Below are 27,911 nucleotides of genomic sequence, written 5' to 3' on the forward strand. Positions count from 1 at the left end.
AGGGATGGTTCAACATACGAAAATTTGTCAACGTAATTCACCATATAAACAAGCTGAAAAGTAAAAACCACATGATCATCTCATTAGATGTTGAAAAAGCACTTGACAAAATACAACATCCCTTCATGATAAAGTTCTTGGAGAGAGCAGGGATCCAGGGAACATACCTAAACATAATTAAGGCAATATACAGCAAGCCAACAGCCAACATCAAACTAAATGGAGAGAAATTGCCAGCAATTCCACTGAAATCAGGAACAAGACAAGGTTGTCCACTCTCTCCATATCTATTCAATACAGTTCTTGAAGTCCTAGCTAGAGCAATAAGACACCAAAGAGAGATCAAGGAGATACGAATTAGAAAAGAAGTTGTCAAACTCTCACTGTTTGCTGTTGATATGATAGTTTACATAAGTGGTCCCAAAAATTTTACCAAGGAACTTCTACAACTCATAAACACTTTCAGCAACGTAGCAGGATACAAGATTAACTCAAAAAAATCAGTAGCCCTCCTGTACACAGATGATAAAAGGGCTGGGGAAGAAATCAGAGAATCAACACCCTTCACAATAGCCACAAATAGCATAACATATCTTGGAGTAACTCTGACCAAGCAAATGGAAGACTTGTATGAGAAGAACTTTAAATCTTCGAAGAAAGAAAATGAAGAAGACACCATAAAGTGGAAAGACTTCCCATGCTCTTGGGTAGGCAGAATTAACATAGTAAAAATGGCAATCTTACCAAAAGCATCTACAGATTCAACGCAATATCCATCAAAATCCTAGCAAAATTCTTCAAAGACCTCGAAAGAATGGTACTCAACTTCATTTGGAAAAGCAAAAAACCAAGGATAGCCCAACAATCCTGTACAATAAAAGAACTTCTGGAGGCATCACAATCCCTGACTTCAAACTCTACTATAGAGCTGCAGTACTGAAAACAGTCTAGTATTGGCCTTTTATTACTGATGCTACACACACACATTAATTATTAATAAAGAAAGTGACCTACAGACTTGCCTATAAGTAATCTGATAGAGGTATCTTCTCAATTGAGGCTCCTTCCTCTTCCCAGATGACCAGAGTTTGTATCAAGATGACCAAAAAGATGACAATTAAGACAAGCAATATAGTTCTTGTAGTGGACCATGGTTCAATTCTCAGTACCTATGTCTGGGCTCACAACTCTCTACAACTCCTCTCCTGGCCTCCAAGGGCGGAAACACAAATGCACACACATACACCCTGACCCAAATGTGGTCCCTTAACTTCAGAAAACTACAGGCATGAGATAAAGCCTAGGACCCTGTTCTCAAACTATGGGTGATGACCCCATTGGGGGTTGAGGACCCTTTCACAGGGTTCTCTGAAAACCATCAGAAAACAGATATTTATATTACAGTTTCTAACAATAGCAACATTACAGTTATGAAGTAGAAAAGCAAACAATTTTATGTTTGTGAGTCACCACAACATGAAGAACTGTATTAGTGGTGGAAGGTTGAGAACTACTGAACTGTCCCTGTGGCAAAATGGCCACAAGGGCAGGGAGGTGAAGAAGGAAGAACTCAAATAAGGGGATCAAAGATACCCTTTGTTCTGACTCCTTTGCAGTGATTTCTTGTGGAGACACAGAACTGGCTTAAAAGTGCAGGCTCCTCCTGGGACAGATGAGATGAAGTTGGGAAACAGTTGCTTGGCAAACCAAGCATAGATGAAAGCAAACTTTCTTTGCCCATTTCTCAAACGTTCTGTCAACATCTGTACCCTGGATAAGGAAGTGGCCTTTGAGCTCAGTTCTTCACGCTCTACCAGTTACAAAGGAGTGCTTTGCTTCTGCATACTTTTTGCCTTGTTTCTATGTACTTTTTTTCATTTGTATTACTATTATTGATTGAGGTACTGTTTCTTGCAAGGTGAGGCAAGAGTTTCTCATGATCATGTATGTGAGTAAAGGGGGGTTTCAGAGTTGAGGTAATGCTTTTTAGTCTGTATAAAAGGCCATACAAAATAAAGCTTGTTAAATAGTTGTTCATACTCTGCATCCCCTGTGTCCTGATTTGTGCGAGACCCTTACCCAGGGACCCCAACGCACTGGATGCTGACAATTTCTCTAGTAGTTAGCTAAACAATACATAAACAGTAGTGTTCTTAAAATGAACCCAGGTCTCACACCTCTGTCCACCACGGCCTCCTCTGCAGGTCCATGACGCCGCAGCTGCACTGGGACAGCATCCACCGAAGGCAAGCAGTACTGCCCTGAAGGCCCACGTACAACAAAGAACCCAGTTTCAACCCACATTACTGACCTTCCTTCAAGTTTCCACTCAAAAGCTGCTTGTACCTAAAAACAAAAGTGTAGAACACAGCTTGGCAGGCTGAATAAAATGGTCCATGGAGTGTAACATCACAAAAAGCCTTTGCCCCTGAATCCTGGTTATTAAGGTACATGTGCAGCCAGTTGACCAAAAGATCCAGGCATGATTTCACGGTGCTGAAAAGAGAAAAGGTGTTGTTATTGGCTTCATCAGAAAGTTGAAGATAGAAACACACCTGTCTTTCACTATCCATTATATAAGGCTCAAATATGACCCACGGGCTGGAATGTAGCTCAGTGGTAAGCAAATGCTTAACATGTATGAGGTCCTGGGTTCCATTCCCAGCATCAAAAATAAACAAACCAAAAACCTTTCCTATGACCAGAGAAAAGCAGAAGTAGGATGATAGAAAGAAGTTGCCTTACAATTTTTTGTTATTTTTGGGGCGAGAAAGGGTTTGTTTTTTTCTAAACAAGGGTTCTCTGTGTTTCCCTGGCTGTCCTGGAACTCAGAGTCATCTGCCTCTGCCTCCCTGGTACTGGGACTAAAAAATGCCTTCCAATTTTGTGAAGGAGCACTTAGTTCTGCAGAGCAATAGGCCTTAAGGATGTCCCAAGGAACTATGCACAAAAGCATAGGTCTATAAAACCCACACTCGGGAGATTGAAGGAGAGTCATGAGCTGGGACCAGCCTGGATTCCAGAGCGAGACATCTCAAAAATCACAAAATACAACTAACTAAAAGATAAAAATACTTTTAGGGATGGTGCTGAGTGTCTCCAACTCAGTTGAGGCTTCCTGGCTCAGCTCCCAGCCCGACAGCAATGTGGCTAAAGATCAGGGCTTCTTCCCATCTGGACTCAAAAACTGGAACCACAAGACTCTTAGCTGACTGGAAAATGGCTTAACAGCATCTCTGGCCTTATCTTGTGGAGCCCCTGAACCAGGCTCCTAGAGAGCCCTATATCACTTCTAAGTCTCAATACTGGGATTGTCTTTGCATGTGCCCAATGTGCTTTACCACTGAGCTCCATCCTACCCCTAATTACCTTAAAAAGTGTTTTCTTCAGATCAAACAAACACAACTGATTTGGAAACCAAATGAAAAACAACAAACCTACAAAAAGAATCAAAACAATACACAACACTATGTTATCCATAAACAGAGACAGGCTTTTAGGTTCAATACACAGATGCCTCATATACTTTCTCTTACCCAAAATGGAGACCTCTCCTTCTCAAACTGCTTCATAGAATTAAAAACACCTTGCATGTAGCAAAAAGATTTTCCCCTTGCTTTTCAAAGATAGATCAAAAATAAGAGATCTATTTCTTTGATTTGAGACAACACTATAATCTTCCCAAAGCGAAACATTAAAAAAGCATTTGAAAAATTAGTTACTTACATAAGAGGAATAAATTTAGCTCTTGCCAAAAAGCTCCCAATGTAATTCGCAGCAGCTTGCCTGGTGATGGCGGGGTTATTTGGATCCTGCAACTTTTTCCAGAGATGTTCCAAAAATGCTTCTGCAAATCCCTGTAACAGGAGAGGCTGTTGGCTTGGCATTTCTAATGCTGAAAATATTCTGGCTCTCAGCACCCTGAAGGCATTACCTAACAATGTAATTATACTGCTAAACAAGGAACAGAAGGGTCATGGTTCTGATTTAAAAGTAAAAACCCATCAGACCCAGCTCTCCTCCTGCCCCTAATCCCTTTGTGTTAGGAACCAATACCCAGAAACACTCTCTACCTGGGAGCCCAGAGGCCACACTGGCTGGGACTCGAGTAGGCTATTTCCATTCTCCTTCTTGTACTCCACTATAATCTCTCCAGGCTCATCCTGTAGCAGCCAGGTTGCTGGGGGCCCCTCCTCCTTCCATTCATTCCTAGGGGACGCTGCCAAACTTTGGTATGCATGCAACTTTCCTTCTCCCTATGGACCTTCTCAGCACACAGCCCCCTCTTAATCCATCCCCAAACCTAGAAATACTTTCTGTCCCAAAGGCCCCCAGAGGCCATACCTGGCAGGGTAGGTGAATCACACGGTGCTCCATTAAGATCTCTCCATTCTCACCCTCAGCCCAGTGACAACCTGCTTGCAGGAGCTCCTCCCTCTTCAACTCTGAGTATCATCTCTGTCTCTCTTCAACCTTGTAGCTTAATGTATACTTCCAGGACTGCCCCCCATCCCGCCACACCTCCAACTCCCTGTGGACCCCACCTCTAGGTGAACAGGATCACCTTAGTTCTTTCCTGAAGCTTCTCTCTGCTTTTTTCCTAGTCTATCTCTATTCTTTCCTCTCTGCCACCCACCCACCTCCAGAAGCACGCACTACAAGGCAACCCACAACCATCACTTTCCTAAGATTCAGAGAGGGCAACAGAAACTAAGGAATGGAACACCCACTCAACAAAGACCAGATAATGACACCAAAAATCTCCTCAATCATCCCAAACCCCAGATGCCTAGACACCAGTACAAAAACAAATATTAACAGCCAATATAATATGCCTCCACCAGAACCCAGTGTCCCTACTAGGGTAGGCCCTGAGAAATGCAACATAGTTGAAGCACAAGACAAGAACTTGATAACTAGCTGTTCCAAATATATTCAAGGACATTAAAGACGATATGAATAAATCCCTTAACAAAGTCTGTAAAAACACAAACAGTGGAAAGAAATAATAAAAACAGTTCAAGACATGAAAGTAGAATAAAAAAAGAGAGGTGACAGAAGAAAAAAAAATCCTGGGCTAAATTTAACAAAGCAAGGGAAAGACTTGTATAATAAAAGCTTCAAACAATGAAGAAAATACCAGAAGATTGAAAGATCTCCCATGCTCACAGATCAGTAAGATTACTATAGTGAAAATGGCCATCTCTCAAAAAGCAATCTACACATTCAACAAAATTCCCATCAAAAGTCCAACAAACTTCTTCACAGAACTTGAAACAGTAATTTTCAGCTTCATATGGAAACCACACACACACACACACAAAGCAGGGCTGTTATGAAATATTTGCACACTGTCTGGAGGTGTATTGCTGTGACTGATGTAATAAAAAGCTGAGTGGGTAACTAGGCAGGAGAAACAGGTGGGATTTCTCGGGAAAGAAAGGAAGAGGAGAAGGAATCTAGGCACATGAGAGATACCAGGAGACGTGGAAGAAGGATGGGTGGTATGTGACACAGGAATGGGTTAATTTAAGTTATAAGAACTACTTAAAAACAAGCCTAAGCTAAGGTCAAGATTTCACGATTAGTAAGTCTAGGTGTCATTATTTGGAAGTTGGTGATACAGATGAAGACGCACAGGATAGCAAAAATGATCCTGAATAACAAAAACTGCTGGTTGCCCAGTGGTGGTGGCAGCACACACCTTACTTCCAGCACTTGGGAGACAGAGGCAGGCAGATCTTTGTGAGTTCAAGGACATCCTTGTCTACAGAGCAAATTCCAAGACAGGACTTCACAGAGAAACCTTATCTTAAAAAAAAAAAAAAAAAAAGGAAACAGAAAAGCTTTTGTGCAGCAAAGGACACTACCATTTGGGAAAAAGCAACAGGCTACAGAATGTGAAAAGATCTTTACCAGTTACACATCTGATAGAGTTAATGTCTGAAATATATAAGGAACTAAAAAGACAACAACAACCCTGGACATCAAGAAAGCAACACAATTTAAAAAGGGAGACATAACTAACAGACTTCTCAAAACCATTGAAACACAAATGGTTGAGAAATAAACATCCTTGGTTATCAAGGAAATGAATATCAAAACTACTTGAGATTTCACCCTCTAACAGTCAGAATGGCCAGGATCAATACAACAATTGACAGCTATGCTGGCAAGGACGTGGCGTCCAGCACTGAGATGGAGAAGTAGATGACACAAGCCACAAAGAATGGGTAATACCAAGGAAACATAAGCAGAGCTACACATAAATCCATAGACAAAAACATACTCATAATTTTAAAAATAATAAATTTTTAGCTGAACTGGGCAGTGGTGGTGCACGCCTTTAATCCCAGCATTCAGGAGGCAGAGACAGGGGAATCTATGTGAGTTCAAGGCCAACCTGGTCTAGAGAACAAGTTCCAGGACAGGCTCCAAAGCTACAATGAAACTGTGTCTTGAAAAGAAAAAAAATAAATAAATAAATAAATAAATTTATTTATTTATTTATTTTCCAGCTGGGCATGGTGGCTCATGTCTCTAATCCCAGTACTCAGGAAATAAAGACACTCAGAACTCTGAGCTCAAGGCTACCCAGGGTTAGGTATGACCTTAAATCAATCAATCACCAATTACTCACTCAATCAGCATGACAATGCCATTTTACTTACCAATTTGAAGCTGCAAAGGAAAAACATGAAGAACTGTACATGGCAGGAGGCATGTGTAGGCAACAGGAGTTTGTCAAAGATGGCTATCAGATCACGGTATAAATCCTTTGTTTTACTGTTATCAATCTTACCTACAAGAAAATTCAAACTTTATTTTCATAAATACATATTTTTAAAGGAACACAACGCCATTAAGAATCAGCATTTGGGCAGGGCTGAACATTCATAAGGAGGCTACAGCACAAAGGGGGGGGGGCAAACCCAAACGAAAGTAAAACCCAGAAATTAAGCTATAGCTACAACAGTATTTAAATGGATGGCTTTGATTTCTGTATGTGACCACCTTGTGGACAGGGTCCTAAGCATCACTTAGGTTGGGCTTTCACAGCAAGCAGCAGGCAGCTCTCCATTCTGAGTCATCTCAATGGCTCCTGACTTTGCTTTACTCAGTGTAATCCCTTATTGTCACACACTGCTGTGAAGCTACAAAAATGATCTTCCCTTTTTGTTTTCCAAGACAGGAGCTCACATAATCCAATCTGGACTGCAATTCACTATGTAGCAAAGGCTGATCTTGAGCTCCTGTTCTTCCTGCTTCTACCTCCCAGGTTGAGAATACAGACATGCAGCTCTAGGCCAGGTTTCCAAATCTATGCTACTCATTCTTTTGTCTGTTTTTTTTTTTGTTTGTTTGTTTGTTTTTGTTTTAGTTTTTCGAGACAGGGTTTCTCTGTAGCTTTGGAGCCTGTCCTGGAACTAGCTCGTGCAGACCAGGCTGGCCTCGAACTCACAGAGATCCGCCTCTCTCTGCCTCCCGAGTGCTGGGATTAAAGGCGTGTGCCACCACTGCCCGGCTGTCTGTCTGTTTTGAGACAGAGCTTTTCTGTATATCTCTGGCTATTCTGAGACTTGCCCTATAGACCAGGCTATTCACAAACTCAGAGATTCACCTGCCTCTACCTACCTATACTAGTGCTGGGACTAAAAGCATGTGTCACTAGGCCCAATTAACAAACTCATTCTTAAAGCACAGCAATGTGCATGGACATGAAGTCTTCAGGCTGCTTCCTGAGGATTAGTTTGCTCAGTGAAGTTAAAGCCCCAACACTGGCATAATAAATACATACAGCAAGGGCCTCTCAAGGAACCACAGAACACAGGCAGACATCCTGAGACAGTCAACACACCATTATCAAATTTCTTGAGACTATTAAACACAAGTGACTGCTTCTAAAGTTAGCCAAACACCATCTATTGCCCTCTATTACACAACAGTGAAAACACCATGGTCTTTGAAGTTAAATACTGGGTCCTAACCCCATTCCTTCCATTCTCAAATCATGTGACACTGCCACAGAGGTTGATCTGTCTGACCCTTTCTTATCTCATTCTCAAGATATCAACCGACTACCTAGGTTACTCTAGTTATTACCGTCCACACGACAGACATCCTCAACGTAGGACAGAAGCAAAGAGAGCAGGATGTCTAGGCGTTCGGCGATGGGATGAGCCATCTGGCTAGGCCGATCCAGGTCAGCTTTCTTTTCAGGTTCGGTGTCCTCATCTTCATCCTTGAGGAAATGAAAACTGACATTATGAAAGTCACTGGAGTCTTCAGTGTTTGGGGAAACTGACTCAAAGAGAACAGTAAATGCAGACACTGTCCCACACTCTCATTTAGAGATGTGATTCAAAGTCACCTTTCAAATTTTAAACTAACACCAATCTGACTCTTTTTCCCCCTTTTACTTTTTGGGGGCTTGGGGAATGGGGCCAGTGGGAGAGGGAGTGACTGGGACTGGACCCTCATGCACACTAAGCCACGTGTGTTAGCACTAAGTAAGCTGCGTCCCCAGCCCTGACTCTCAACAGCACATTCCCACCCCAGTCTTGGTGACTTCTGTAGCTGCATGGCTGAGGCTATGTCACCAGCTGCTGTGTTGTCTGCCAAGAACTCACAGCTTCTCCAGTTACAATCTCAGGACCAATGTCAAGCAGTCAAAAAGGGCACAGAGCCAGCGTGATTCTCAGTGAGTCAAAGGTGTTTACCACCAATCCTAGTGACTGGAGTATGATCTCCAGAATCTACATGGTAGAAAAGAACAGACTCCAGAAGGTTGTCTCCTGACCACATGTTACCATGGTACACATGGGTGCTACTTCCTGCCACATCCCAGAAAAGGGACTCACACTGAATTCACAGCAATTTTCTTGTTTTCTGATGCCTGGCCTTAAGAGCACTTCAACTCAGCTCAAACGCTGGGCAGCTGAGCTCTACAACACACAGCGAGTACTTTAATTGTAGACAGCAACTACAACTAGACAGTGACTACTTCAAGCTAGCTAACTGGCAACACATAAACTAGACTGGGACACTCTGCTTGCTGTTTCCTCACAGATGCTTGCAATTTATAAACAATGAAAAAATTTTTGGAATGAAAATGAAACAAATTTCCCCAAAACCAAACATAAAGCCTTGGACATAAACCATTTATAGGCAGTAAATATGTCAGCACTGGACAAGGTATCACACACCTATAATCCCAAAAGAGACCTATTTAAGGAGGTGTTCTCAAGTTTGTTCAACTACTTCATTTATTTATGTATTACCACGTGTATGTGCACATGCACGTAGAAGCCACAAGTTGCTTGGTTTATTCTGCCCCAGGAATGCTGTCCACCTCCAACACAGGGTCTCTAATCTAGAGCTAACCAATTACCCTAGACAGACCAAGTAACGTGCCAGGGCTCCTCCTGTCTGTGCCTAACTAGTACCAGGAACTTGAGCACATATCACCACACCCAGTGTTTTCTCTGGGTTTTAGGGATCAAATTTAGGAAAAGGAAAGCACTTTGCCAGCACAGCTGTCCTTCCAACCCCTCCATTGTTCTGTCTTAACAGGAAGCCTTAAAAAAGGCTTCAAGCCTATTAAAGCCTATAAGCCATTAGCTGTGTCTTTCGACACTCTGAAGTGATGAATGTATGTTTCTGTTAATAGAAATGCTAACCATAAGGACAAGAATCAAATACAAAGTAAAAATAAAGAAGTCTAACCATCAATATCAAAACAAAGAGGTGCTGACCATATTAAACAATCCTTCTGTGGTATCTGTCCCACCACAAGACTGAGCTGCTGCCTCTTCAGCATCTTCAATATCCTGCCGGGATACACTCACCTATATCACACAAATAAATGAATAAACAAATAAATGGATGGATGAATAAATAATGAATAAATGAAAACAGTTAAAAATGCAGCTATTTGCAGCTGAAAAATCAATCTACTATAAATACTATTGTTGTGAAATATTACCATAAGTAGGCAAAGATATATTTGTTTATTTATGTAAAGATATGTTACATTTGTTTCACCTTGCTTGCCAAAGGCACCTGATTGGTCTAATAAAAAGATGAACAGTCACAGCTAGACAGGAGAGGGATAGGTGTGGCCTGAAAGCAGAGAGGATAAGTAGGAGAAACCTAGGCAAAAGGGAGGAGAGAATGAGGAAGAAAGAGGGGACATGTCCAGAGCCAGCAGACAGGAAGAGCTACCTGGGCTATACTGTGAGACCCTGTCTCAATAAATAAAAGTCAGGGGCAAGAGAGATGGCTCAGCTGTTAAGAGCACTTGCTCTTTCTCATTCATTCATTCATCCATCCATCCATCCATCCATCCATCCATCCATCCATCCATTCATTCATATGCTTACTTACTTATAATTTTTTCAGGGCAGGGTTTCTCTATATAGCCCTGGCTGGGCTGTAACTTACTCTGTAGACCAGGTGGACTCAAACTCAGAGATCCGCCTGTCTGGCCCCTGAGTGCTGGGATTAAAGGTGTGTGCAAGAACACTAAGAGCATTTTTTCTTTCAAGGACCTGGATTCAATTCCCAGCACCCACATGGCAACTCACACCCACTCTTAACTCCAGTCCCAGAGTATCTAAAACATTTTTCTGACATCCACAGGTACCACGCATACATGAAGTGCACAGACAAGCAACCAAACAAAACATTCATATATATAAGATAAAATAAATTCAAAACTAAATCAGAGCCAGGAAGATGGTTTAGTGGGTAAAGGTAATTGCCACCAAGCCACTCCATCCCCAGAAACAGACATACAGACATGGTGGAAGGAGAGAACCAACTTGCACAAGGTGCCCTCTGATCTCCACACATGCTACTACACAGGACACACAAACAAACAAAGACACACACGGGGGGTGGGGGGGGACGGGACGGGACCAAAAACTAAGTAAAATAAAAATAAAAAATTTAAAATGTTTTTCTCCACCTTGAGTTCTATCTTGCCAGGTGGACACCTTTAATCCCAGCACTCAGGAGGCAGAGGCTAGGGGATCCCTGTGTGTTTAAGGACAACCAGGACTATATAGAAAAACCTTGTCTCAAAAAAACAAAAGCAAAAGAAAATGAGTTGTAGCTCCTCAGGTTGCAGTCCTATTCAAATAACCCCAATTCTGAGCCATGCCTACACCACATACTTCCTAACCTCTTCCTAATCCTCTACTCTCTCGGACTGCAGTATTCACTGGCAAACCATCTCAGGAAACACCAAAGCCATTACACATCTAAGGGCTTTGTATGTGACCTTAGATTTGTAGACGAGCTTGTATGGGCAAGTCCAACATTGTTATCAGGAGTCTTCCTCAATTGCTTTCAACCTCATTCACCAAGGCAGCGTCTCTCAGAACCTAGATGTTGCAGACCTGTGCTATAGGCAGGCCAAGCTTTCGTGGGCACTTCAAGCTCTCTGTGCAGTCCAAGTCCATGGACTTTTGCTTTGTTCATCCTTGATGGTATTGACCAAACTCTTTCTTCTTCCAGATCCTCCCAACACCCAGAGATTACATTTCTTCCCTTTTATGACCACTCCTGCCCCCTATCCTGACTGCATTGTCCCACAAGCCTGTCCTTAGTTCCCAGCTACAGTTAGTTACTGAGTATTCTCCAACTAGTCCTATATGCAACTACACCTGTCCAAGGGGAACATGTATCCACAGTCTCCTTCCTCTGTTTTTTTTTTAAAAAAAAAAAAAAAAGAAAAAGTTTGACCTGTTTATCCTGATAGTACGCATAAATAAGAATTTTCAAACAGAAAACATATGCAGAAGCTCAAATGAACATTCAATCTGGGCCTTCCTCTCATCCACACCGCAGACCCCAAAGGCAGTTTAGCTCACAGCACTTTATACAATGCCTTTGTATGGCTGTGCATACCTAATCATAGGACTGAACTGTTTACAACCGCCAAAGATAGGTAAAGTTAAAGAAGTATAGCTAGAATGAAGCAAATAACTGGACTGTTTTCCACTGCTATTTTTGTCTTAGCTAGGGTTTCTATTGCTGTGAGGAGACACCATGAACACAGCAACTCTTATCTGATCAGAGGTTCAGTCAATTATCATCACTGCAGGCATGCACGGTAGTAGAGGTGGTGCTGAAGCTGAGACTGACGCATTGGGTGGTATCCTGAGTATAGGAAACCTCAAAGCCTACCCCCCAACAGACCATACCCACTGCAACAAAGAAACACCTCCTAATAGTGACACCTTCTATGAGAATATGGGATTATGGAGGCCAGTTATATTCAAACTACCATATTAATTATTGTTTCACATACACAAATATGTAGTCATAAAATTTATAAATGAAAACAGAAAAAATACAGGTGATCTGATACTTACATCTAGCTTGAGTAACTTTTCAATGACAAGCTCCAGAATTTCACGCCTCAAAGTTGGAAAATACACACTTATCCTTAGTAAATTATGAACATAACATTCCTAAAGCATAAGAAATGAAATGATGAACAATTCAGCAGTGTTTCAGGACCTAAGCAAAACATGACTTCTACTTTAACTACATGACTAGAAAAGGGACTGTCAGTTCAGAAACTGAACTATTCAAATGTACGTATGCTAATTAATCTAATCACCACAAGTAAATGATTCTACTCAGTAATACACTGTTATCTTCTGGTAATATTCATTATTTTTTTTATTCACTTGTGGTACTGGGAGTCAAATCCAGAACCTTGTACGTGCTAAGCATGCATTCCCACTGAGCTACATTTGCAACCTTCCTGGTAATTCTTATATATATGTATAAGCACCCAACACAAAAGATTATTTCTGAAATGGATGCTGACCATGACCTACACACAGTAATAAAATGGTACTGATGCCAGGCAGTGGTGGCATGTGCCTTTAATCCCAGCACTGCAGAGGCAGAGGCCAGCCTGGTCTACAGAGCAAGTGCCAAGACAGGCTCCAAAGCTACACAGAGAAACCCTGTCTCAAAAAACAAAAAACGGTACTGAGTTATACTAGCTAGGAAAGGAATTAGACACTGGGAGTAGTAGCTCACACCTATAATCCTAGCATTTAGGAGGCGGTTGAGGCCAGCCTGGGCCATAGATTAGGACCGTGTTTCAGAAAATATAACAGAGAAAAGAATGCAGACAGAGGGTTCTGTTCCACCCAGTCCCACAGCCATTCAGATGCCAAGAAACACACAGAGGCTTATATTAATTATAAACTGGCCTATTAACTCAGGTTTATTAATAACTAGCTCTTACAACTTATATGAACCCATAATTCTTATCTATGTTTAACCACGTGGCTTGATATCTTTTCTCAGTAAGACATTCTTATCTTACTGCCTCTGCATCTGGTTGGTGACTGCATCTGCCTTTTCTCTTCCCAGAATTCTCCTGTTCTGGCCGCCCTGCCTATCTTCCTACCTGGTTACTGGTCAATCAGCCTTTTATTAAACTAATGAGTGAAAAAAATATTTAGTGTATAAGAGCACTCACATATTCCCACAGCAAAAGAATATGAGAAACGTTCTTAGCTTTCTCCCTCTTTTGATTTTTGAGCCAGAGTCTCACATTGTAGCTCAGGCTCACCTCAAACTTGCCTAAGTCCTCTTGCTTAGCCTCCCAAGTGTCAGGATCACTTAGGATCACAACAGGCCTACGCCACAACACTCCATGAAATGGAGTCTTGAGTTTAAAACTCTAGACAGGCATAACACCATCTAAAATAAAGTCACAAAATAATCTTTTCATGAAAGACTTCTTACCAATGTTCTCTCTGATTTTCTCACAAATGGAAATTTTTCTACCAGTATTGGCATTAGAAACCACGGTGTCCTGTTTAAAAAAAAAAAAAAAAAATCTAATCCATATTACCTTTTTAAAAAGCTAGCATTTGCATCCTAAGAAAAATAAGGAAATAAGAGGCAAAAAAGAACCCTACCACAAGTAATTAAAGGCCCAAATCAGGGACTTGCAGAGAAAAATATAAAACAACTTACATAGAAATATACTTTATTTTTTTAACTTTGTTAGTAACAGCAAGTCAAAAACAGGTTTTTCTTCTACAACAGATTGACAGATTTCAGTTTAAGAACATGTACCAGTATATAAGTATATTATTTAAAGAGGCAAAGTATCATTAACTTGGTATTTTTTAATTAAGGCAGGAACTCAACTAGCATAAAACTGTGTGTAACCAAGGATAACCCTGAATATCTGATCCTCCTGCCTCTACCTTCCCAACTGTTGAGTTACATATACAATACTCCACCCCAGCTTCCCATTTTTAGTTAACAAAAGTAACTCTAGTAGTCTATACTGCCAAAGAAACCCACAAGCCTGCCACACTTCTTGATAACCACATTTTATTCATACGGCAAAGTGTACACAGAGGTTCAAAGAGAAAGTATCTGGATATTATATCTGCTGAAGATAAAAGCAAAATCCCAACTTCTACAGAAAAGAGAGGTAGAAGCACTATGTATAGGTTAAACATAAATAGTTACACAGGCACGAAATGACTTAGAGGGAGAGACATTTGCTTTCGAGGCCTGGCACCTGAGTTTCTACAAGGTAAGCTGGCAGAACGGAAACTACCGATAGCTGTCCTCTGACAGCATGAGGCACACTGGACACCTGTGCCTACACCCACATACAACTTAAATTTTTAAGTAAGTTAATAAAATAAATTAAAACAAGATAATAGAAAATAGAATTTTCAACATGTTATCAATACAATTGAAAAATAGCAATATAACCCAGTTTTTAATGCTATTAACACTCTATAATCTACTCAATTTTTCCTTCCAGAGCTGTGTGCACACATCACAGGCAAGTGACCCACCAGAACTAAGACTCAACGTGTTAAACTAAACACCATGATTCAAAAGATTCAAAGTCGTCAAAACAATACTCACGATGGGACATATTTTGTTATGATTTGCAAGGCTCTATGACATGTGTCAAAATTTGCAGGAAGATCTACAAGGAAAAACTTGAAAATATGAATATCAAAACAAAAAACTTCAAAAGCATAGTTTCTGAAGCTATGAAGCTAAAAACACTTTCTAACCAAAACTCAGTAACTATGAGAAATAAGAATTGCAAAGTTTGATGGGAGGTGGTGGCCCACCCCTTTAATCCCAGAAGTAGGTAGATCTCAGAGGACAGCCAGGACTACACAGAGAAACCCTGTCTCAAAAGACAAACAAATAAGCAAAAAAAAAAAAAAAAAAAAAAGAAAAAAGAAAAAAAGGGAATTGCAAGGTTTGTCACTTCAATCAACAATGAGTATTAAATGGATTAATTATATCACACCTGCATAGATTCATCTAGAAAGAGCTAGAGTTATTAACTGAGAATGGCAAAGCACACATAGAACACATGTAACACTTCAGCTGCTAGAGCAGGATTGCTGAGTTGGAAGCCAGAGACCCTACCTAAAAAAACAAAACAGTGGGGGGGGGGGTTAGCTCAGCTGGTAGATTGCTTGTCTAGCATTTACAAAGCACTGAGATGAATCTACATAAAACAGACATAGCAGTACACTCTGGCAACCCCAGCATTCAAGAAGTAAGGGCAAGAGGATCATAAGTTAAGGTCTTCAGCTATGTAAATTCAAGGTCAGTTCAAGGACACATAAGAACAGTCTCCAGTGGAGGGGGGGGGAGTGACTGCACACTATGAATGTGCCAAAAATAGTCTATAAACATGGGTGTGGTGACAAATATCTTTAATCTCAGAGGTAGGTGGATCTCTCTGAGTTCAAGGCCAACCTAGTGAGTTCCAAGACAGCTGGGCTAAACAGTAAGACACTCCCTGTCTCAAAAAACCAACAAGATTCTATCAAAGGTTATCACTTGTTGTTGGCTCCATGAGAATAAGTACTGAGACATCATTTAGAACACATTCTCAAAGATAAGACGATGCACACTGCTTTGACTCTTCTTTTTATACTTACTGTCATCTTCATCTTCAGAATCTGAAACATCTATGCCACCTTCCTTAATGATCACTCGGGCTTTGGAGAAAAAAGAAAATTTGTTATACTATTCTGTCACGGACAAAAACAAGGAACAGAAAATTTGAAAAGTGGAAGGGGAGAGGGATGCTGGAAAGATGGCTGTGCCTGGGGACCTGATTCCCATTACCCATATGATGGGTCACAAATGCCTCTGAACTCTAGTTCAAAGGGATCTGATCCCCTCTTCCAGACTCTTTGGCCACTGTACACAGGGTTGCATACATATACAAACAGAAAACACACACACAAAAAAAATGTTACATTGACATACATACGCTTTCTGCCTATGATACCCTGTGCCAAAACAGGGCTCTGCAAGCAAAGTAGCAGCCATAAGAAGTGGCACATGACCTTAGACCATAACTGTGAGCCAAATAAACTACTTTAGAATTAAGGGAGGCGCCGGGCGGTGGTGGTGCACGCCTTTAATCCCAGCACTCGGGAGGTAGAGGCTGGCGGATCTCTGTGAGTTCGAGACCAGCCTGGTCTACAAGAGCTAATTCCAGGACAGGCTCCAAAACCACAGAGAAACCCTGTCTCGAAAAACCAAAAAAAAAAAAAAAAAAAAAAAAAAAGAATAAGAAAATTCATTTTTACAAGCAAGTAACAACTACTTACGAGGTACAAAATGAGAAGCAATCATGCTGAGACATGGTCTAAGGAAGACTGTCTGTGCTGATACAAGATTACCAAGAAAAGCCAAATACTCCTCCACCACTGTCTGACTTCTCTTCAACCAAGGCAATCTCTAGAGATGGGAAAGGAAGACAATGCAAAGGTGTAACAGCTATATACTGTTTTCAAAATATTAACTAAGCTGTTAGTTGGTGAATTAGCGTAAACTTACCAAGATGATGTTTATAAGTTGCTCAAAGTCTTTTGTCAAGTACATGACAGAGGAACGAAATTCCAGCAGCCAGTTAATTATCTGGTCATCCTAAGTTAAAACAAATGAACAAAAAAAATCATAAACTGTCTAAAGTTACAGAAAAGTAATGGATATACTTTGTACCGATCACCTATCAATAACATGTTTAAATTCAGGAAAACAAACATGTTCCACTAAAATATGCCAGAGGGGCTAACCACGGTGTGTACTCCTATAATCTAAGCACGTGAGAAGCTCAAGTTTCAAGACCTGAGCTATATACTAAGTTCCAGACCAAACCTTGCTTATATACATATTAAGCCAAAGGGCTAAGTGTAGGACAGTAACAATGCTTTCCTTCCATGTTGGAGACCCTGGACCTAATGCCCAGCACGTCTGCACAAGCTAGGCACCTTGAGTCTGACCATCAGAAGCCATGTAAATATGGAAGGCAAGTAGCTGGTCCAGGGACTGGAGAGCTGGCTAAGCACTGGCTGCTCTTCTAGAGGACACAAAATCAATTCTCATCATCTACACAGTGGTTCACAACAACCATCTGTAACTCCAGTTCCAAGGGATCCAATATCCTCCTCTGGCTTTTTTTCTTTTTCTTTCTTTTTTTTTTTTTTTTGATTTTTCGAGTACAGGATTAACTTACTCTGTAGACCAGGCAAGCCTCAAACTCAGAGATCACCTGTCTCTGCCTCCCAAGTGCTAGGATTAAAGGCGTGCACCATCACTGACTGGCTTCCTCTGTCTTCTTTAGGCATGTCTTCTTTATAGCATGCCCAGACATACACATCTAGAAAACAGCTATATACATACAATAATAATAATTTTTTTAAAAAAAAATCTGACTCCATGGGGCTGGAGAAATGGTTCAGTGGTTAAGAGCATTGGCTGTTCTTCCAGAGGTCCTAAGTTCAATTACCAGCAACCATATCGTGGCTCACAACCATCTATAATGAGATCTGGTGCCGTCTTCTGCAGAACACTGTACTGTATACATAATACATAAATAAGTCTTTAAAAAACAAAACATCTTAAAAAAAAAGACTGGGGTTGTGGCAAAGCCCTTAACCAGCATGCTTATATCCTAGTTTTCAAACCTCAACATTGAAAAATAAGAACTACAAGAACAGTCAGGGACTGCGGATTCAGTGGTGAGCGCTGATTAGGAACAGATTACTTGTAGCACTCCGAAAAGCAGACACAGCTGCTATCATCGTTACTGTGCCAAGAACCTGCAGATGAGCTAAGGCTGCAGATCAATAGCTGAGTGCTGGTTTAGTAATGCACAAGGACCTGTGTTTAATCCCCAGCACCACAACAAAATCACAAAACTGTTATATGATATAAAAAAAAAAAAAAAACTGGTGCTAAGGCTGGACAAAGGGTTTAAGCAGTTAATATTGTTAATATTGTTCTTGCAGAGAATCCAAGTTTAACCTCCAGGTTCCCAGCTTCCACATATTTGACTCTCAGCTGCCCCTAATTCTACCTCTAAAGGACCTGACATCTTATGCACACATACACAAATATGCAATTTTTTTGTTATTTTGCTTGTTTGGAGACTGGGTCTCTGTGTGTAGCCCTGGGTGTCCAGGAACTCCCTATGTAGATTAGGCTGGCCTCGAACTCATAAAGATCTGCCTGTATCTGCCTTTTCCTCCTTGTACTGGGACTAAAGATGTGTACCACCATGCCCAGTTAAATGCATTTTTTAAAGTTAAAAATAAAAAAGGATCTGCTGAGGGCTGGATTCAGGCTGACTTCTAGCTTCAACACTAAGTTACTAGAGTGAGAACCTGCTCACAGAAAGTAGAGTGCAAGCCGGGCGGTGGTGGCGCACGCCTTTAATCCCAGCACTTGGGAGGCAGAGGCAGGCGGATCTCTGTGAGTTCGAGACCAGCCTGGTCTACAAGAGCTAGTTCCAGGACAGGAACCAAAAGCTACGGAGAAACTCTGTCTCAAAAAATCCAAAAAAATAGACCTGGATGGAGGGGGGAGGACCTTGGACTTTCCACAGGGCAGAGAACCCTGACTGCTCCTGGGACTGGAGAGGGAGGAGAATAGGAGTGGGGGGAGGGGGAGAGGGGCGGGAGGAGGGGGAGGGAAATGAGAGGCGGGGAGGAGGCAGAAAATTTTTTTTCAATAAAAAAAAAAAATCCCCCCCCCCAAAAAAAAAAAAAAAAAAAGAAAGTAGAGTGCAACACAAATAAATTGGCCCTTTGGACCAGAGAAAAAAGGTAAAGCTCAGGAAAGCTTGAAGACTTCAGGTGCTCTTTAAGGGTAATATTTCTTACAAAGAAAGGACATAGCAGAAAACTGAAAGTAAATCTTGGGAGGGAAGCAATGTTGTCTGAGCCAATGTTCAAATAAAGTGTTAAGGAAGACCTCAAGTCACAAAGAAAAGACATCCAAAGACATCCAGGAAAAGGGTGCAAACTCAGGGGATGATGTATCTCTTAAGACTAAACACAGTAAAGACTATTACCAACTGTACTAGAGGTTAATCTCTATTCTTGTACAGGCATGAAGTTGTTAAGTAGGAATAACATGCCTAGACATGTCCTATGGAGAGATGAGTCAGGCTTCACTGTTCAAAGTACATCTACAGGGAAGAGGACAGAGCACAGCAGGATCTAAAGAATATAGTTACTAGAGGAATTCAGATTTACGAACACTAACAAAATCGCACATGAAAGGTTTTGTTTGTTTGTTTTGCCCCAACATGGATGAATAGATACAGAAGGTTAGAAGGTCCAGAAAGACTACAAGGTCCCTTACTCAAGAACTATGTAAGCAATAAAACCAGTTTAGCATACAGAAGGCTACAGAAAAGTGGGTTTGGGGAAGAGATCAGTCTGACTTCGTCACAGTGGAGCACATTAACAATTCTGGAAGATGCAATGAACAGGTAGTTAGGAGGCAAGTTTGGGGTCCACAGGAGCAAAAGGAGCTACAACACATGCATTAAGGAGTTACAAAGACACATGTAGACTGCAAGCCTATAGCAATCACACACTAAAACTCTACTGAATAAAAGAAAAGAACCAAATTTTAAAAATTTCAGAGCTTTAAAAATATTTTTTTTAATTAAGGGATGGAGAAGAAGCTCGGTGGTTAAGAATATTTATTGCAGCCGAGCGGTGGTGGCGCACACCTTTAATCCCAGCACTAGGAAGACAGAGGCAGGTAGATCTGTGACAGGCTCCAAAGCTACAGAGAAACTCTGTCTTGAAAAACAAAACAAAACAAAAAGAATGAAAAAGAAAAAGAATATTTATTGCTCTTCCAAAGGGTCTGGATTCAGTTCCCAGCATCCACATGGCTGCTCACAACTTCTGGTCTCCCTCTGCACCAGACATGCACATACAGAGTAAACACACACATATGCAAGCAAAACACTCATATACATAAAACAAAATAAACCCTTAAAAACTCCACTCAGTTCCAAAGTTAAGAACACATCAAAAGGTTGGGTGGTAGTGGAACATACCTTTAATCCCCGCACTTGGAAGGCAGAGGCAGGAGAATCTGTGAGTTCAAGGCTAGTCTGGTCTACAGAGAAAGTTCCAGGACAGCCAAGGTTACAGAGAAATTCTGCCCCAAAATAAATAAATAAATAGGTAAACTATTAAAAGGTAATATATAAAACAAAGAACATACCAACAGTGTGACAAGAAGTGATGAGAAGACAGAAAGACCACAGAAAATGAAGGCGATTTTAAGTGGGTGGGCAACAGTGTCTATTGCTGAACTGATGTGAGGCTGTCAAATGCCACTAAAATGAGACTATGAGAAATTACCGGGGAAGCCAGGCATCGTGGCATACACTTTTAATCCCAGCATTTAGTATGCAGAGGCAGAACGATCTCTCTCATTTGAGGCCTGGTCTACATAGAAAGTTCCAGAACTACCAGGGCTATGTAGAGAGACCCTGTCTCTGAAGAAAAAAAAAAAAAAAACAGAACAAAAAATTACTAGGGATAAAAACATGATCACTGATAACTTTTAAACGTAAATAAGGCAGAAGGAATAGGGTGTGCTCGTAAAGAGGACATTCCAAATGACAAGCCCTTATTTCAGGTTGGAGACTGTCCTAAGGAATCCGGGATATCAACTCACTAAGTCTTCATGGTTCTCCCCTCGTTCCTTCTTTTTTTAAGATTTATTTTTTTATTTTATAATTATGAGTGTTTTGTCAGCATGTATGCATATGCAGTATGAGCATGCAAGAGAGACTGCAGAGTCCAGAAGGTATCATATCCCCTGAAATAGTTAAAAATGGTTGTTGGCTGCCATGTAGATGCTGAGAACAGAACCAGTGTGCTCTGGAAGACCAAGTGCACTGGGTGGCAGTGGTACACACCTTTAATTCCAGCATTCGGGAGGCAGATAGATATCTCTGTGAGCCCAGCCTGGTCTACAAGAGCTAGTTCCAGGACAAGCTCCAAAAAGAGAGAGAAAGAGAAAGAAAAGAACACTAAGTGCTCTTAACTACTAGCTATCTCTGTAGTCTGCCCTTTAAGTAACCAAGTGTGGGGAGAGGGCAGGAAGTCCAGTCATTCAACCACTAGATGCCAGGATTATCCCCTTCCTCCTACTGCTGACAACTAAAAGTGTTCCCAGCCATTGTCAAATGTCTGCTAGAGGGGAAGATTGCTCCTGGCTGAGAAACACTGAGTTAAGTAAGATAGGATCACAGAAAGCAAGTCCTGGATGACAGACAAGGATCATTGGTAAAAATATTATAACCTGGGGTCAATCACATGGTAGAAAGACAGAGCCAACTCCTACAAATTGTCCCCTGGCCTTCACACTTGCTGTGGCATGCACACATGTGCAAAATACACAATTAAAAATGATAAACAGCCAGGCTCCAGACAGGCTCCAAAGCCACAGAGAAACCCTGCCTCCAAACCCAAACCAAACCAGACCAGAACAAAAAAAAAAAAAGATAAAAGAGAATGTTTTTAAATTACCTTTATATCAGGGTCTGAGAGCTGGTTCTTCAACAACTCTAAGTCATTTGTTTCACCCTAAACAAAGAGAAGAAGAAATTAAAGTACAATTACTATGGTTTCCTTTAAATATTAACAGAATTTTGTTTCATTTTTCAAGACAAGGTTTCTCTGTGTAACAGTCCTCGCTGTTCTGGAACTCACTCTATAGATCAGGCTGGTCTAGAACTCACTGAGGATCTGCCTGCCTTTGTCTCCCAAGTGCTGGGATTTAAGGCATGCACCACCACCGCTCAGTCAGAGTTTTTATTATTCCTTGATATCTCAGAGAACTACAAAAGGACCTGTAGAACTTCTATACATCGCTTACAATAATAAAGTCAGGACTATACAACTTTTAAGAATTCTTATTTAAGGCAGTCCTGGTCATTTTATATACTCAAAATCCCAAAGATAACAAGCCCAAGGCCACCCATCTGGGCAACCCCATCTCAATATAAAAAGTAAAAAAACAGGGCTGGAGAGATGGCTCAGAAATTAAGAGCACTGACTGCTCTTCCAAAGGTCCTGAGTTCAATTCCCAGCACCCACATTGTTGCTCACAAGCACCATTAATGAGATCTGGTGCCCTCTTCTGCCCTGCAGGGACATATACAGGCAAAACAGTGTATACATAATAAATAAATCCTTTTTTTTTTTTTTTTTTTTTTTTTGGTTTTTCAAGACAGGGTTTCTCTGTGGTTTTGGAGCCTGTCCTGGAACTAGCTCTTGTAGATCAGGCTGGTCTCGAACTCACAGAGATCCACCTGCCTCGCCTCCCGAGTGCTGGGATTAAAGGCGTGCGCCGCCACCACCCGGCAATAAATCCTTTTTTAAAAAAAAGTAAAAAACCAAAAGGGCTGCAGCTAGAGCTCATAGGCTTATCCTAGGCTCAATCCCTAACACTGCAAACAAACAACTAAGGCAGCAAGAAACTTGCTGCATCAGAAGTCTACAACAACAGAAGAGTGAACAGTCACTCATATTCAAGTAACCAGGGTATGGACACTTTACTACATCAGATACTAGTGAAAATTCTCTAAATAGGAGATAAAAAAAACATTGTGATGAGTCAGCAAGAATTAAGACCGCATCTATTCATATGTATGAGTAGGAATTATAAGATATAATCATTTATGTTATATCTTTAGTGATGAGATCTAGAGGAACCACTTAGACAACACAAAACCAAAGAGCTCTAGCTTATTCTTCTAAAGTGAAGCTTAGGTAACTCCTTAAGAGATAAAATGGTTTAGTAGAGCCAGGCATAGGGGTGCACAGTAAAAAGGGGGAGGCAGGAGGATCTCTGGGAGGTCAAGACCAGCTTAGTGTACAAACCAGTTCCAGGCCAGACAGAGCTATTCAGTAAGATCCTGTCTCAAAGGGATTAAAACTTTTAATGGGATTATGTAATTCCAGGCTTGAGGCAAGAAGACTGGAGCAAGACTATCCCAAAAATAAATAAGGGCTGGAGAGATGGTTCAGCAGTTAAGAGCACTGGCTGCTCTTCCAGAGGTCCTGGGTTCAATTCCCAGCACCTACATGGCAGCTCATAACTATCTATAGTTACTGTTCCAGGGGATCCGACACCCTCATAGAGACATACATGCAGGCAAAACATCAATGTACATAAAATACAAATAAATAAATTTTAAAATAAATAAGCCAGGTGGTGGTGGCGCACGCCTTTAATCCCAGCACTCAGGAGGCAGAGGTAGGCGGATCTGTGTGAGTTTAAGGCCAGCATGGGCTACAAAATGAGTTGCAGGACAGCCAGAACTACACTGTAAAGCATAAAACTTCAGCAAACGCATTTTGACTATTTTGACAGTATCATGCATATCACTAAATATTCTACTTCAATGTGGCGTCTAGAAATACTTCCTCCCTCCATTCCTCATCTTTCCAGACCAGGGGCTCTCAACCCCTGCAGGGAGTCGAATGGCCCTTTCATAGGGTCACCTGCACCAACAGAGAACATAGATATTTACATTGTTACTCTTTTTTCTTTCTTTCTTTTTCAATTTTTCCAGACAGGGTTTCTCTGTAGCTTTGGAGCCTTTCCTGAAACTGGCTCTGTAGACCAGGCTGGCCTCAAACTCACAGAAATCCAGCTGCCTCTGGGTCCTGGGTATTGGGATTAAAAGCATGCGCCACCACCGCCTGGCTTACATTACTATTCTTTTTTTTTTTTTTTTTATTATTATTTTTTCTCCATTGTGTAGATATACACGTTACATTACTATTCTTAACAGTAGCAAAATTACAGTTATGAAGTAGCAAAGAAAATAATCTTATGGTTGGGGTAACTACAACATGAGAAACTATATTAAGGGACTGTAGTCTTAGGAAGGTTGAGAACCACTGTTTTAGACAGAGGCTGTGTAGCCCTGGCTGGCCTCAAAATCACAGATATCCACCTGCCTCTGCCTAAAAGTGTTCACCAAACCCAGAGTAAAATTTATATTTAGGCAATCAAAAGAGCTCAACTCAGGGAAGTGTTTTCCTGGAGTGGGCAAGGTCGCAGATCTAATCCCCACCACTGAGAAACCTAAACAAAGACACACACATAAACGTTCACATTCGTGTTACTATGTTTACTGTGTTGGTGGTTGTTTCTGGAAGGTGGGAGGCACTCAGGAGGAACCCAAGGCCTTGATAACCTTCAGTGTAACACATACTGTGTTCTGTCTGACGAAAGTCAACCCACAGAGTATTTACTCATACCTTTTTGTATTTCAGTAAGACTTCTGTCACAGTTCCACCAAACCGAACAGTTTTTCTTGGGGGAGAATTGAAGAAATCACTCTCTAATGCAAGCATATCCGAAAGCCTGAAGAACCAGAAGTACCAGGTATTAAATGCATGACACAGAATAACAGCGAACACGACTGAACCAACGTCATTTTTAAATGCTATCCATGTTTCCGATCTTATCCCCACCTTTCATTCTTCACTCAGCAACTGTCTTCTCATGGGACTCAGAATAACAATCCAAACTCAAACTCCTAAAGGGAAAATACCACATGCTCGAAAACCAACACTTGGAGGCTGAGGCAGAGTCCAGAAGTTCAGGGACAACCTAGGCCTAGTGAGATTTTAATCTCAAAAATTTTTTTTTATTTTTTTAAGAGAAAGGGAAGAAAAAAAATGAAAGACTCCAAATTCCTGCATTAATCCTGTAAGATCCCATTTAACAGGGAGGGCCCTTGTCTAACTCTGCTCTCGAGGTAGAAGCATTTGTTAGAAAGAAGCACGGTGTCCTTTCTTCCTCAAACTTGTCAAGCTGGTTCCCATTTCACTTGCTACTCTTTAGAAATACTCTTCCCACATACATACAAGGTTGAAGCGCAAATATCAGAGGCTTTCTCCACCAGAACTGCTGCAGTATTTAGTTCTCCACAGCTCTAACTGATCTTGTTCATTTACTGCTGTCCCTGTCCAGCTGTTGAGCCCGAGAACGTTCGACTCTGGATAAGTTATTGTCCCCAGTGTCTTAGCACATTAAGTCCACACTTCAGAAAAAATTGTCATTATGCTAAGTGCTTTACAAGGTTTCCTTCACTTAGAAAGCCATACAAAACCTAAAAATGTTGGACCAGAAAACGATTGCTTAGATAAGGACAACTGGGTCTGCTGCTCACTTTTGCAGAAACAAACTTCAAAGTTTGTCACCATTGACAGCATTCACCCAGAAATCCCAAGTCCGGGGAATGCGGTCCACATCTAGGCTAAGGGAGGGAAGAAGAAAACGCAGACGACGGGCCTAGAGTCCCACAAGGGCGTCCCAGGAGTTCAAGCGGAAGACAATGGAACAGACAAGGCTGACTAACGGCGCCTTCGCCCTCACCGAGGGAACGCGAGGCTGCTGCGCACCAGGGCCGAGCCCGCGGGTCCCGGCACTCTCAGGCCTCGGGACGCTCCCACCCCTCGCCCCCGCCCCCTCAGTCCTCGGGACGCCCCGGGCGCTCGCGGCCGGCTCGAGCCGGGACACGCAGGGGGAGGCCGCCCGGATCTTACCCAGTCCGCGACGCGCCCAGCGTGCCAGAGGCCGCAACCGCCACATCTCCCGGCAAACTCGTGTGAAGCAGCGGGGCCGCCATCGGGCCAAAGCAGCGCAAGCGCAGCGCCTGCCGCCGGAAGTCACGGCCGCCGGCCCACCCCGGAAGTCGCCTTGGAGAGGCAGCCTCAGCCAATCGGGGCCCACGTGAGGGGAGCGTGGCACTCGCCTTGGAAGGCCCCGCCGGCCCTAGCCTTTGTGAAGTGTGCCTAATAGACTGGGGCAGCCACGCGAGCAGGTCGGTGGCTGCGCTCCTCAAAACCTTCCTCCAGAAGAATCCTGCCATGCTGGCGAGCGCCTGAAACCTCGGCCTCTGAAGGTGGAAGCAGAAGGATCAGGAGTTCAAGACTAGACGGTAAAGTACTAGGACCCGGGTTAGTAAAAAGCCCGGCGTCATGTTAGTCACGCCAGCACTGGAGAGATGCAGACGGAAGCATCTTTGGGACCCGCTGACCGACCGCCCAGACTAGCCTTCCAGGCAAATACGCAAGCAAGCACCCACATGCACACGACACTTAAATCGAATCGAAGAAATCGAGTCTTTACAGTGGAGAGATTTGACTGAACAAAATACATGATCTGTACGCCATTTTAAACACACGATAATCTTATTCGCTAGGAAACACATGACATGCGGAAGCCTGGAGTGGTGAAAAAACAGGAGAGGGCTGTCTCCATGGCTAAGAGGACCCAGGTTTGAGAGTTTATCGTAGTGAATGAAGGCTTTTAATCCCAGCACCGGCAGAGGCAGGCAGATCTCTTGAGTTCGTGGATAGCTTGGTCTACAGAGCGAGTTCTAGGACAGCCAGGACTACACAGAGAAACCCTGTCTCAAAAAAAAAAAAAAAAAAAAAAAAAAAAGAGGACCCAGATCGATTCCCAGCACCCAGGTAATGGCTCACAACTGTCTGGAACTCCAGTCCCCAGTCCCAGGGGATCTTATACATAGTGACCAGAAATATATGCATGCAAAACACCCAAACACATAAAAGAAGTTTAAAAACAGTTCTCTTTTAATTTATTTATTATGTATTCAGTGTTCTACCTGCGGGTCAGCGCAAAGCACCAGATCTTATTGTGGATGATTATGAGCCACCATGTGGGTTCTGGGAATTGAACTCGGGAACTCTGGAAGAGCAGCCAGTGCTTTTAACCGCTGAATCATCTCTCCAGCCCCTTAGAAACAGTTTTAAAGAGCTATTTGATCTCAAGCATACTTTTTGTTTCTCAAGATGTTGATAGAATCCAGACCATTGTTCATACTAGGTGGGTGTTCTACTATTGAGCTCCACTTGTAAATTTGTAAAAGAAACAAATGTCACCCAGACCAAAAAGAAGCAAGGAAAGGGGCTTTGGTTTTTGTTTTTATTTATTTATTTATTTATTTATTTATTTATTTATTTATTTGGTTTTTCGAGACAGGGTTTCTCTGAGGCTTTGGAGCCTGTCCTGGAACTAGCTCTGTAGACCAGGCTGGTCTTGAACTCACAGAGATCCACCTGCCTCTGCCTCCCGAGTGCTGGGATTAAAGGCGTGCGCCACCATCGCCCGGCTTGGTTTTTGTTTTTAATATTCATTTTTATTTATTGTGTATGTGTTCCTGTGTTCACCGCATGCATACAGAGGCATCAGATCGTCTGGAATTACAGTTAAAAACAGCTGTGCACTGTCTGGTGTGGGTGCTGAGAAACCACATGCACTAAGTGCTGTTTTTTTTTGTTGTTTGTTTGTTTGTTTGTTTTAATGTTTTCAAGGCAGGGTTTCTCTATGTAACAGCCCTGGTTGTCCTGGAACTCACTCTACACCAAACTGGCCAACCAAGCTGACCAACTCTCAGAGATCTGCCTGCCTCTCCCTCTCAAGTGCTGGAATTGAAGGCCATCACCAACTGGCTGCAGAGGGTGCTCTTATCAACTGAACCATCACTTCAGCCCCCTTTT

The 27,911-nt window shown here is 42.0% G+C and overlaps 1 protein-coding gene across 2 annotated transcripts in view; it reads right to left on the bottom strand.

Moving 5' to 3' along the window:
- The window catches only part of Rrn3 (RRN3 homolog, RNA polymerase I transcription factor), a 41,980-nt gene extending 15,941 nt beyond the window's left edge, over positions 1–26,039 (bottom strand). The window contains exons 1-14 of one of the 2 annotated variants that reach the window (XM_057775604.1): positions 25,932–26,039; positions 24,639–24,744; positions 21,894–21,950; positions 16,885–16,974; positions 16,656–16,785; positions 15,975–16,034; positions 14,932–14,995; positions 13,780–13,849; positions 12,381–12,479; positions 9,756–9,848; positions 8,104–8,242; positions 6,672–6,802; positions 3,727–3,857; positions 2,312–2,496 (exon numbers count right to left, since the gene is read on the bottom strand). In XM_057775604.1, coding sequence (XP_057631587.1) covers positions 2,312–2,496; positions 3,727–3,857; positions 6,672–6,802; positions 8,104–8,242; positions 9,756–9,848; positions 12,381–12,479; positions 13,780–13,849; positions 14,932–14,995; positions 15,975–16,034; positions 16,656–16,785; positions 16,885–16,974; positions 21,894–21,950; positions 24,639–24,744; positions 25,932–26,014 — 1,438 coding nt within the window. In that variant the 5' untranslated portion in view covers positions 26,015–26,039. Of the gene's footprint in view, positions 1–2,311; positions 2,497–3,726; positions 3,858–6,671; positions 6,803–8,103; positions 8,243–9,755; positions 9,849–12,380; positions 12,480–13,779; positions 13,850–14,931; positions 14,996–15,974; positions 16,035–16,655; positions 16,786–16,884; positions 16,975–21,893; positions 21,951–24,638; positions 24,745–24,854; positions 24,885–25,931 lie in introns of those variants that run through there. The other variant, XM_057775605.1, reaches the window with a different exon arrangement.
- Between the last annotated feature and the right edge of the window lie 1,872 nt (positions 26,040–27,911).

This window comes from Chionomys nivalis, chromosome 7 (assembly GCF_950005125.1).
Source record: "Chionomys nivalis chromosome 7, mChiNiv1.1, whole genome shotgun sequence".
Lineage (NCBI taxonomy): Eukaryota > Metazoa > Chordata > Mammalia > Rodentia > Cricetidae > Chionomys > Chionomys nivalis.